The sequence below is a fragment of the Lissotriton vulgaris genome, chromosome 5, assembly GCF_964263255.1.
Source record: "Lissotriton vulgaris chromosome 5, aLisVul1.2, whole genome shotgun sequence".
Classification (NCBI taxonomy): domain Eukaryota; kingdom Metazoa; phylum Chordata; class Amphibia; order Caudata; family Salamandridae; genus Lissotriton; species Lissotriton vulgaris.
This window is the reverse complement of record NC_141693.1, coordinates 937,654,387-937,667,126: the sequence shown is the minus strand read 5'-3', so window position 1 is coordinate 937,667,126 and position 12,740 is coordinate 937,654,387. Positions and strand designations below refer to the sequence as shown.

General features: G+C 47.3%; 1 protein-coding gene across 2 annotated transcripts in view; it reads left to right on the top strand.

Moving 5' to 3' along the window:
- Window positions 1-12,740, top strand: part of DPYSL4 (dihydropyrimidinase like 4) — a 257,621-nt gene that overhangs the window by 221,599 nt on the left and 23,282 nt on the right. For both annotated transcript variants that reach the window (XM_086922540.1, XM_086922541.1), the window contains exon 13: window positions 9,432-9,603. In XM_086922540.1, coding sequence (XP_086778666.1) covers window positions 9,432-9,603 — 172 coding nt within the window. The remainder of the gene's footprint in view (window positions 1-9,431; window positions 9,604-12,740) is intronic.

The following is a 12,740-nucleotide window of genomic DNA, read 5'->3' as shown; positions in this document are numbered from 1 at the left end:
CGTCTTTTTTGGGTTCATTTCATGTGAGAACTTTTAATTTAATTAATCTTTAAAAAAGTGCCTCTTTATTGGGTTCGTCAGTGTTTACTCCTCCATTTTGTTTGCTGCAGGTTCCATTGTTGTAGGACTTGTGTTTGTGAAAAGCTCTTAAAATGGTGGATCGTTTTTAGCTATTTCGTTTCTTTTCTTTGTTGAGTACGTTTTCTACGATTTCTAATGTATTTATTATATTTATAATTTAGTTTTTGTTTTCTGAGTTAAAAATGTTGTATTTTAGTCTTATTTCATGCTACTTGATTAATACCTGAGTATTAAAATTATTACCCGAGTATTAATTCTGCAAAATTTGTCAGTTTTTAATGTAAATTATGCGCTCAGTTGCGTTCCATTTTTTAATACACTGACTCACCCAAAACCCCAATCTTCCCTGCATCCCGTGCCAGGAGTTATTTTACAAATGTAATTAAAATATATTTTTTTGCGTTGTAATGGTATGCGTAGTATTGTTTTGCGTTGTAATGGCACTTCTAATGCATTGTATATATTTTGCATTGTAATGGTATGCGTTGTTAAAACATTAGTTGTAAAAGATTTTGCGTTGTAAAAAAATGCGTTGTAAAGGCATGCGTTGTAAAATCATGCGTTGCATCGTCATACATCCATCTTGGCAGCATCCTACTCTAAATAAAGATTCTGAATCCATCCATCCTTAATGATCTTAAGCCAGGTTAGTTCTTGCAAGAATACTTGAGCCCCAGCAGCCTTAAGCGGGCTTATAAGTTGACACATTTTCCAGCACCTATCCATAGGGGACTTGCACAAATCTGACTGGACTAAAATTGACAAGGCATCAACCAGACCTGAAGTAGTTGGTCAGGCCTTTAAAGAGATTGCCTGCCTAAACAAGAAATTCCCCACATACACTGGAATTGGACGAGGATGCGCTGACTTGGCATTGGCTGTGTTATAGTTACTGTTAATAGGGAGGCAATGCGCACACTACATTTGTGAATCCCAGTCCCAGTCCATAAGATCAGGAAATACTTCTCCAAACAGCTGAACAATGAACCGCCGGAGATTGTGCCCTGTTTCCCTTCTGGTATTCCATACACCCCACAGGTATTTCTTCTCTGACTGTTCTCCATGTCTTCAAATTTAGATAGGAAATACTATAATTGTCAATCGTGGTTCCCAATGGATTTAATGGCAGTTGGTCCAACTTCCACAACATCGGCGAACCATTGTTGTAGCTCAGCCACATCAGTAGTAAGAGTTGTAACCTTACCAGATACTTAAAGCAATGATTGATGCATTTTCACATTGTCTGGTCTCACTTGCGTATACTGTAGTTGTGCCTCTGATCGCTGGGCATACAGCAACTGTAGGATTGCCAGCAGAGATCACTCCTGTGCATTGTTTTCCATATAGATTTTCTTAGAGACTGCTGGTGTATTATAACCAGAGGGGGCACTACAAGAGGAATCAAAAGTGTTGCCGGAAGTTTGTCCAATTTCATGATTGTGGACTATGGCAGGGGGTTGTTGTTCCATGAGTTTTTTGTCCTCTCTGGTCATTGAGTGGACTGCAGTTAAGCTGAAAATTAAAGCTTTTACCTCCCCTTTTGATGTGACCCAATGCCGCAGCAGATTGCCTTGAGCACCATAGCTACCAGCCTTGTCTGTCAGACACGAGGTTGCTGACTTGCCTGACTGAGAAGGTCTGGAGGGCTCCAAAAGTTTTTTGTATTGCACTGCCCTTCTGAACATGCTGCCTGCCTCGCTTTCCATGAGTTGCCTCAGTACCAGAGTTTGGAGTGCCCAATGTTGCATCCAGGGTGTTATCAACAGCAGTGCTATCACTGGGATAATCTGAGAAGTTGGAAGGGATAGGGGAAGGGATGGCCACGGGAAGTATTGGCAGGTCGAGGTACACTGGCTGCTGAAGGGACACAACAGTAGACAACTCTGGAAGGTTAGCCATGCCCCCCACTTACCCACCCTTTCAAGCACCCAGACTCACCCTCCTGATCTCCCTGAATAATTTCCACAGTACTCACTGTGTTGAGGGAGGGTTGAAAGCTCTGGCTTTTTGCTGGAAACAATTCTACCTTGTTTTCAAGGCTGAAAGGGAGAGTCAGTTGCTCAAAAGGACTGGGAGTTGAAATTGTGCGGCACACCGAGAGTACCGGAAGACTCTACAACAATGTTCGCTTTGAGTGCCAGACAGGGAGGAGTAAAAACCGTTGTTAAATCCCCCCCACTCGGGTTGAAGCTGTAGACATTAACATATCTGCCAGTGGGAACTCTTCACCAAAAGCAGGCTGCTCCGAGTTAGCAACATGAATAATATTTGTTGTTGTGTCAGATTTAAGTAGCCTAAATATTGGATTGCAGATGTCCAGAGATGTTACCTGTGGGCTGCCCCCGTCCTCCTTTCCCTGATTGGTGTCTGCCACATGCACCTTAGCTGAAGTACCAACCCCCATCCGCCCTGGAGCATACTTGCTTGCTGCAGTGCCAAACTGCACGAAGCAAGACCCAAGCTATAGTGGAGAGAGTGCAGAACCGAACGTGCTGGGTAAAACGAAGAAGTGCCTGGAGACCACGGAGCCTCCAGGTGCAGAGCTGCTACATCGGTATCAATCAATCAGTGACACTTATATAGCGCGCTACATACCCGTAGGGTCTCAAGGCGCTGGGGGGGGGGGGGGGTGCCGCTACTGCTCGAACAGCCAGGTCTTCAGCTTCTTCCTGAAGGAGAGGTGGTCTTGGGTCAGGCGCAGGTCGGGAGGGAGGGAGTTCCAGGTCTTGGCGGCCAGGTAGGAGAAGGACCTTCCTCCTGTAGTCGCTCTTCGGATGCGGGGGACGGCGGCGAGGGCGTGGTTGGCTGATCGGAGGTGGCGTTTGGGAGTGTAGAAGTTGATCCGGCTGTTGAGGTAGCTCGGGCCTTGGTCGTGTAGGGCTTTGTGTGCGTGGGTGAGGAGGCGGAAGGTGATTCTTTTGTTGACGGGGAGCCAGTGAAGGTCTCTCAGATGTCCGGTGATGTGGCTGGTTCGTGGGATGTCGAGGATGAGTCTGGGTGAGGCGTTCTGGATCCGCTGGAGTCTCTTATGGAGCTTGGCAGTGGTACCGGCGTAGAGGGCGTTGCCGTAGTCCAGTCGGCTGGTGACGAGGGCCTGGGTGACGGTCTTCCTGGTCTCAGTGGGGATCCACCAGAAGATCTTCCGTAGCATGCGTAGGATGTTGAAGCACGCCGAGGAGACGTTGTTGACTTGCCTGGTCATGGAGAGGGAGGAGTCCAGGATGAAGCCCAGGTTGCGTGCATGGTCTGTCGGTTTGGGAGCGGTGCCCAGGGCGGGAGGCCACCAGGAGTTGTCCCAGGCGGAGGGTGAAGAGCCCAGGATGAGGACCTCCGTCTTGTCAGAGTTCAGTTTCAGGCGGCTGGTCGTCATCCACTCGGCTACCTCTTTCATCCCTTCGTGCAGGTTGGCTCTGGCGGAGGCGGGGTCGTTGGTCAGGGAGAGGATCAGCTGGGTGTCGTCGGCGTAGGAGATTATGCTGAGGTTGTGTTTGCGTACGATGGCCGCAAGGGGGCTCATGTAGACGTTGAAGAGGGTGGGGCTCAGAGATGAACCTTGAGGGACGCCGCAGATGACTTCGGAGGCCTCTGACTTGTACGGTGGTAGGCGGACTCTCTGTGTTCTTCCGTCGAGGAAGGAGATGATCCATTCCAGCGCCTTGTCCTGGATTCCGATGTTGCTGAGGCGCTGTACTAGGGTGCGGTGGCAGACCGTGTCGAATGCCGCGGAGAGGTCTAGGAGGATGAGGGCCGCTGTTTCTCCATTGTCCATCAGGGCTCGGATGTCATCGGTGGCGGTGATTAGGGCGGTCTCGGTGCTGTGATTGGCTCGGAAGCCGGACTGTGAGGGGTCGAGGGATCCGTTCGTCTCGAGGAAGGCGGCCATCTGCTTGTTGACGGTCTTCTCGATGACTTTGGCTGGAAACGGGAGGAGCGAGATGGGGCGGTAGTTCTTGAGTTCGGTGGGGTCCGCTGTTGGTTTCTTGAGTAGAGCGCTGAGTTCGGCGTGTTTCCAGCTCTCGGGGAAGGTGGCGGTGTCGAAGGATGTGTTGATGATGTCTCGCAGGTGGGGTGCGATGACAGCGTCGGCCTTGTTGAAGACGTGGTGAGGGCAGGGGTCGGTCGGTGATCCGGAGTGGATGGAGTTCATCGTGCGGATGGTGTCTTCGGTGCTGATCGGGGTCCAGGCGTGGAGGGTGGTGGTGGGGGGTGGTTGTTCGGTCATGGTGTGCGTTGGTTGGTTGTTGAAGCTGTTGTGTATGTCCGCGATCTTGTTGTGGAAGTATGAAGCGAGGGAGTTGCAGAGGTCTTGCGATGGGGTGATGTCGTTGTTTCCTGCGCTGGGGTTGGAGAGCTCTTTCACGATGTTGAAGAGTTCCTTGCAGTTGTGTGCGTTGTTGTCCAACCGGTCCTTGAATGCTGTTTTCTTGGCGGCGCGGATCAGCTGGTGGTGCTTCCGGGTGGCAAGCTTGAAGGAGGTCCTGTTGTCCGGTGTGGGTTCCCTTCTCCAGACTTTCTCGAGGGCTCGGCAGTTCTTCTTGGAGCTCTTGAGTTCATCGGTGAACCATGGGGCTTTCTTGCTGCCGGGTCTGCTGGGCGGGGTCCTCAGCGGGGCGAGCTCGTCCGCGCAGATGCTGATCCACTTCGTGAGGTTGTCGGCGGCCTGGCTGGGGTTCGCTGAGCTGGCAGGAGGGTGCTGGCTCAGGGAGGTGGCGAGCTGGTATGCTGTGATCTTGTTCCAGCTTCTGCGGGCGGCCTGTTGCTGGTGGTGGTGGGTCGTCGTTCTCTTGAAGGTGAAGTGGACGCAGCTGTGGTCCGTCCATTGAAGCTCTGTGGCGTGGCTGAAGTCGATGTCTGTGCTGGAAGAGAAGACTGCGTCGAGTGTGTGTCCGGCGAGGTGGGTGGGGGTGGACACCAGTTGCTTGAGTCCAAGATTGGCGAGGTTGTCGAGCAGGGTGCTGGTGTTGCGGTCGTTGTTGTTCTCCAGATTGAAGTTGAGGTCCCCCAGGAGGATGTAGTCAGCGGAGGGGAGGGCATGCGGGCTGACGAAGTCGGCGATGTCCTCGCTGAATTGTGTGTGTGGTCCCGGGGGTCGGTAGATCAGGGTGCCTCTGAGGGTGGTGTTCGGGTTGGTGTGGATCTGGAAATGCAGGTGTTCGGCGGTGGTCAGGGTGTTGTCGGTGCTGGTCGTGAGGCGGATGGTGTTCCTGTGGATGATGGCGATGCCTCCTCCCATCTGGTTGGCGTTGCGGTCCCTCCGGACGATCTTGTAGCCCTCTGGGATAGCGATGGCGATGTCGGGAGCTGAAGAGGCGTTCATCCAGGTCTCCGTGAGGAAGGCAACGTCAGGGGCTGTGGCGTCTAGAAGGCTCCAGAGTTCGATGGCGTGTCTGTGGAAGGAGCGGGTGTTGAGCAGGATGCACTTGAAGTGGGTGCTGCTGGTGTTCGACTTGGCGGGTGCTGGTGCGGGGCAGGTCCGGATGCAGGTGAATTTGCAGGCGTGGCAGCTGAAAGGTCCGTGGGTACGTCGTGGAGTGGCTTGATGGCAATCTGGGAGTCGGCCGGAGTTGAGTGCGATGAGGGTGGCGGCGGAGTACGTCAGGCGGGTCGGTCGGGGTCTTCGGGGGCCAGGGGTCCTGGCGCAGGTCGCGATCCGGTCGCGGACGGGCGCAGACGGGCTTACCTTTGGCGCGCCTTCGGCGCACAATCGGCTCGCCCGCTGCGCGTGACCGCTGCGCGTTCGCACGGTCGCCATTTAAGGCGAAGTGCGCGGGTGGGCGGATTAGCTGGGAGGCGGGAGCGGGGAGGGAACAGAAGAGAAAAGGGGCGTGGCAAATGGCGTTGGCGGGAAGCGGGAAGCGGGGAGGGAGAGCGGAGGGCGGCGAGTTAGGCGGGCAAACAGGAAGGAAATATAAACACGTCACAGAGGTTGCATGAAATAAAACAGGCACAAATGGAGGGCACAAATAAAGGCAAAACAGGAAGGAAAACGAAAACGATGTCACGGCACAGAAATACAGGCACAAATGGCGGGCAAAACAATGGAAAACAGCTAACGAAACGATCACACGGCACAAGAGAAAACAAGCACAAATTCAGGGCAAAACAACTGGCGAAAACCAAAGGGGAGCGACCAAGGCGGCAGCGAGGCCGGCGGCGAGGCAGAAGGCAGGCAATGGGGCACACGCAGCAGCTGGTGGCCATGCGGCGCGGGGGTGTCCCACAAGTGGGTATCCAACAGAAGAGCTTGCAGTTCGCACAGGTTCACACAGCCGGTGAAGATCAGCGTGCGGATTGCCAAACGGTGCTGCAGTTGTTGGTGATCAGAGGAGCACTAGGAGATTGCACTCTCAGCTGAGGGGGATTCTTCCGCGTACCCTGCTCGCACATTATCTTATATTAATTTTAAGAAAATATGTATGTTGGTTTTATATAGAGAGGATTTTCCTTTTTAATGTATTGCTTATTATTATCTTGTTTACTTTGGGTGCAACCATGACAGCTAAAATGCCGCTGATACAGTGTAAGTAGCTGTTCGTGGATAATATTGTCCTACTTCAGGGAACTGGGAGTTTTAGAGCTTAAAACAATTATGAAGGAAGTACACGAGCCAACCCATAAGGTCTGACACTTGAATTAGATGTAAATATTATCTCTTTTTTATCATCTGAGTATTGAAGGACACGCAACCTTTGCATACTTCTTTGGAAACTATCAGACACAGAGGCATGAGTCAATATGTAGGACGGCTTTAAAGTATTTTTTTAAAGATGTTCTTTTTTCATGATGAAACACTGTGTGCACATTAGTTAGTTTCATCTGTGAATATCACATTTAAAACACTGACTGGCTTATTTACCCAAAAATGAAAGGGCGCGGAGCTGTGCCAAATTTGGCATTGCCGCGCCAAGGAACACCTTCCTGCACATAAACAATCAATAATGGCGATTTGCTCTTCCTATGTGTGCTGCATGCAGCACACAAGGAAAGAGCAAAAAACGAGGAGAAATTAATAATTCCTCCTCGTATCACCATTCTTATGCCTGGAATTCCATGGTGTTGTTTTTTGGCACTGCGACAACCCTGTAAATCTGGGAAACAGTAAAACAACAATGGGTGCAGGGCCGGACTGGGAACGGAAACTGGCCCTGGTAAACTGCTCAGCTGTCCCCCCTGGTGTGAGGGGGAGTGCAGCCGAGCAGTTTGCGATGGCCGGTTTTGGACGATTTTGTTACAGGGGGCCGATATTGCCAAACCCGGGTAACAAAAACAGCCCCTATTGGGCCCAAAACCGGCCCCCACTGTAGCTGCCTACCGGGGAAATGCCTGGTGCCCGCTATGGCCAGTCCTGCCCTGAATAGGTGTTATGGTGAAACACCCATAGCAGCACCTATTACACAGCCATTTGCAGCAAAGTACTGCGGCAGAAAGGGGCTTATTTATAAGGTGGCTTTGAGCCATGTTACGTGGCTTAGCGGCAGAAAAAAAAATGTAAATATGGAAAATGGCGTTATGCCACTAGAGCGTCCAAAAAAGTGATTCTCTCATGATGATAGGGGCTTGTAAATATTCATTCCCCTGACACTGTTATCCTCTTTTCCATTATTTGTTGTTTTATTTTTACAAAATAGCGCTGGCATAGTCATCTCAAGTGCCCACATTGGTTTTTCATTTTTTTCACTTCTGGTACAACCCCATTCTCCCGCTTTTATTCTGCCAAGGTTCTGTAGCAAAAATATATGTTTATGATTTTACTGCCACAATTGGTGCGCCAGGAATTAAAACAATTAAATAACAAATGCTCAGTTTTCTTTTAATCAATCTACATCTTTAATTACATTTTTTTGTAGGTGAAATAAACTTGTTGCTTGATGTTAAAAGACCTATTAACCACTGTTCACATGCTTCTATTGCACTATGCATAAATGGCAAATTGTTTTCTAAACAAACGATTCCAGATCAGTGCCATGCAAACATTACAATAATCGTGTTTCTCCCTTGGAGATTTTGTGCAGACGCTCGTGTGATGACACGCAATTTAGCACTGGGCACACGGGCCTTTAACTAATTTTAATGTCACATTGCATCACGTGAGCACCTGCAAATGTCTTAGCAAATGTAAGTCAGAGCTATGCTTTCATTTGATTACATCTGACTACCCCATAAACGTAGATGTTAAAACCGAGTACTTTTTGCAGATAGCACACTACTTTTCAATACATCCGCCGACAAACTCTTGTCAGTTAAAACACCATGCAACATACCTTTGATGGGATTTACATATTACAGCTTTAACGGGGAGCACCCTTAAACTGGGAATGACAATTAGAATTAATGATATAAATTAAATAAATCTTGGCAGCAAATTTTAACGACTTTTTCATAACATGTATCTACTAAAATTAGCTCACTCTAAATATAACGGGTTGAGTTAAATACTAACAGCCTTATTCATGAAGGGGCCGTTTTGCGAGCCCCTAATAGCGAATCATAGCGATTCGCTATTAAGGACTCGCAAAACGGTAATCATGTAGGAATCGCATAATAAAATGCGATTCCTACTGATTCCTTATTTGCGATTAGCAAATTGCTAATCGCAAATAAGGAATAACTCGCAATTCATTCCTATGGGCCAAAAGGCCCATAGGAATGAATGGGGAGTATTCCTTATTTGCGATTAGCAATTAGCTAATCGCAAATAAGATTGCGATTTGAAGGGTGCCAGGGGTGTCCACAGGACACCCTGTAGCACCCCTCAAATGAAATTTCACACAGGTGTTGCACACACACATGTCCAAAGGACATGTGTGTGTGTAACATGCAACTCAGAAAAATGCATTTAAATGCATTTTTCTGAGTTTTCGCAATTTACCGCGAGGTCTGACCTCGCGGTAAATTGCGGCAAGAAATTGCGAATTCGCAAATTTAAATTGGATGTTAAATTGCATTTAAGGAATCTCTAATAGAGATTCCTTAAATGTAATTCCTCGCACATTTGCGACATCGCAATTAGGGATTTTTGCATTTGGGATGCTGAATCCCAAATGCAAAAATCGCACTCGCTAAGGGCCGGATTCTCAGAATCCGGCCCTTTGCGAGCCGATTTAGCCTTCATGAATAAGGCTGTAATTGTTCTATTTTGCTGCTTTCTCGACATGTTCATATACATTTTCGGGCATTTAACACCAAGGGCATGCACATATATTTTGGGCCTGATTTCAGCTTATTGTATCTGCTCAGAATGTTGCTTATTTTGAAAGCAGGTAGGTAGTATTTCCAATGTGAGTCACACTGAATTGAACTGTATGATTGCAAGTAAACTAAAATCACTTGTTATGTTTTTTACAATGAAGCTTGCTGATGTACGAGGTGTTCCACGAGGACTTTACGATGGGCCAGTTCATGACACCACTGTGACGGCAAACTCAGGGGCCGCCACACCTACCTCACGAATAGCACCGTGTCCAGGCAAAATACCAACACAGCCTTGTCGTAACCTACATCGGTCTGGATTCAGCTTGTCTGGTAAGAATTGTTTTAAGTAATTAGGTATACATATATCATGTATGTTGAAAGGTACTATAAACAAGAGCAATGAAACATGTAATAGGTAATCCACAAGTTTCTCTAAAATGCATTAATTCCATAGTTTCTGGAAATGTAGGCCCTGGTTTAGAGTTTGGCAGGCAGGCATTTCCAATGGGGTGCCTTGTCCACCAAATCCTCGGTCCTCCCGCCTCATTTAGAGATGTGTGGACCTTAAGTTTTCTGATGATGAAGCTCTCAGTTGCTCCTCCGATGGGAATCTTCCTCCAATGACCTGATCGAGTTGGGGCCGCTAAAAACATTTCACCATCCCTTCTGTTTAAGGTGGATATTTCTGTCCATCACCATCATGAAAAAACCTGCTGATAAGCGACATAAAAAAATAATGAAACTCGGACAAAACTTAAAGGGTGTGGGGGCCATTAGATTTTGTTTTTCAGAAATAAACTCCCATTTTAGGAGGTTATTTCTGAAAAACAAAAGGTGTGGTGAACAGCAATCAAAACCGATGGTGGCAGTCCACCAGTGTTTTTGTACAATGAAACGAAGTGCAGTGACAACAGTTTCTATAAAAGTACAAAGTTGACCGCTGGGCCGGCAGTCATCTATAAATTTGGTGGATAGTTGATCAGTAGATCTTAGATCACGCCCTTAGGCTCCTTCGCTTCCTCTAAATATGGCAGATTGTTAGCAAACTTGCAGTCTACTGGATTTAAGGTTGATTCTTTTTTCACATCCAGTAGAAACACGTAAACAAACTTTTTGTTTGTGTGTGCATTTATGAGCATTTGCAGCTTGGGAACTACATGGAAAACATGTGGCACTCACACAGACTAGATCTGAGTTTGTCTGAATTCGTAAAGTTTTTTTTAAATAAATATTTGTATTCTATTTTTAAACAATAACCAGCACAGGAGCATTGAGGTCATATGTACAAAAGTTTGACATCATTACTGATAAGAACAACATATATGAATAGAGAGGTTACACCACAATACATTCTCAATTGTCCTCACACCCCCTCCCTCCTTCCAGGTTAAGCACAACCCACATCTGGTACATTTCTTTGGGTAGCAAGAGGCAACAGTTATATGTCTTGTGTACATGGGCTGGCATTGTTTCTTTCAATCCTGGTCATCTGTAGATTATAGTATTGTAACCTTAGCTGCCAGATTCTTCTGAACTTTTTAGGACACCCTCTAGCCGCGTATACAGTTTTCTCTGCTCCCATGTATAAGTCCATGCTGCATTCGTAAAGGTTTTATGCGCCTCTCACCTCCGACCTCTTCCTTAACTGGAAATGTCAGACAGGTAGACAGACGTTTTCTCTTGAGTAAGTGTCATTCTGATGATTCCAAATTCTGGGATTTAGGATTTCCATTTTAGAAGAGGACATATGCATGTCCGAGTACAGACATAACACATTATATGAATCAGGCTGAAATCAGGCTGACTTCCAATCTACACAACCAGATGGGAATTCAGCAATCTCTACAGACTGCTTAAATAACTTGGGCCAGAGAAACAAAGCTTTTTTCAGCTCACAAATGAACCGATTCAGATCGTTTGCGACCAGAAAAAAGCATTTTCAAATGTACAGAGCCCCATTTGCGAGTAGGTAACCTATTACCGACTCACAAAATAGAGTTTGTGTGTTGCCGTTAAGAAGGGGCATGCCAAGGGCGGCACTTCCTAATAGCAAGTCACAGGGGAATGTCCGATTGTTTCGCCACTGGAATGCAGTCGCAAAACAATCGCAGTTTACCTCCTACTTCAGGTAGGTGGTAAGCCAGTCGCAATCAGAGAGTGTTACCCAGGGGTCGCTTCCCCTTTGTGAATGTTAACAAAAACGTTTTTTCAAGATCAGGCAGTTGTCCCATTGACCACTGCCCATCCTTAAACAAGCATTTGTATAGCCAATAGGTCTCGCCTTTGGGACCTATAAGCGTTTAGGCAGAACTATTGGCTATGTTGCAGAGCATTGTGGCTGCTGTACATCATATTGAAAAGTTATAATAAAAAAGTGTTAGAAGCCTTTTTCTTACCTTTATACAAACCAAGAAGACATTATATACAACTGAAAAACCAGATTAAAAAAGAATTACCACACTTCACAGTTTTGAAAATGTGGGGGCTTATTTGCAAGTCCCTGGTGCCGCTAGTGCGTCTCTTTTAATATGGGAACAAGTGATGTACCGGCGTAGCAAGGGCCTTGTAAAAAAGGCCAGTGGAGCATATCACTTTAGTGACTCCGTGGCATTGTGGTTGCTTGTAACTGCAACCCTACTGTGTCCACAGTCATTATTAGGTTGTATAGGTCCACTTGTTATTGTTTGGTAAATCCCTCTTTTAATCCTGAGAGCCGATCCTTCAAGGCTACAGCAATGTGGGGGTGCACTGGCATGGGGGCGGTGGGTGCAAAGGGGTGGTAGGCACACGTATTGATGGCATGGTTAATGAGTATAGCTGGTTGCAGTCCTTGGGTTTCGAGTGCAGGGATTCTGGTAGTGGGAGGGGCTGCTAAAGAGAGACAACATGCTCTTTTTCAGCCTGTCTCGCCTGTTGTGCTGTTCCTCTGCAGAGGAGTAATAGCAGGTCGAGCTCCTCTCTTCCCCTCCCCCGTCCTCTCCAGATTAGCTCTCAATGAGTTGGTTCTGCTTTCCCTCCAACCAGCCGAAGCAACCCCCACAGTACACAGTTCATGCTCTCTTTGAGAATGGAAAAGAAAGATTCATCCTTGCTGACTCTTAGGCAATATAAAATCTTTGTGTGTAAAAATAGATGTTTTTGTAGGCTTGCCAAAAAAAAGCAACAAGGTCTACCCGGAAGAGAACAATTAACACTTTGCTTGTAAGTGTATTTCATGTACATTTAACTAAAAACGTCTAGGCACGATTACTATAGCCATAAATAGTGCGATTCGCCTAAACGTATGTAAAGTCCATATGCCTTTTTTTTATATTACAGAAATGCTTTATGCAACATTTTACTGTGGGTTTGCTCTGGGAGTTAAACCCAACTGTCATGGCTATAAATCAGCCCCAAGTTATAAAAGTGTGTTGATTACATGTATGGGGAACAGGGAGGAGGGGCTTCTAACACACAACAGTGGGAGC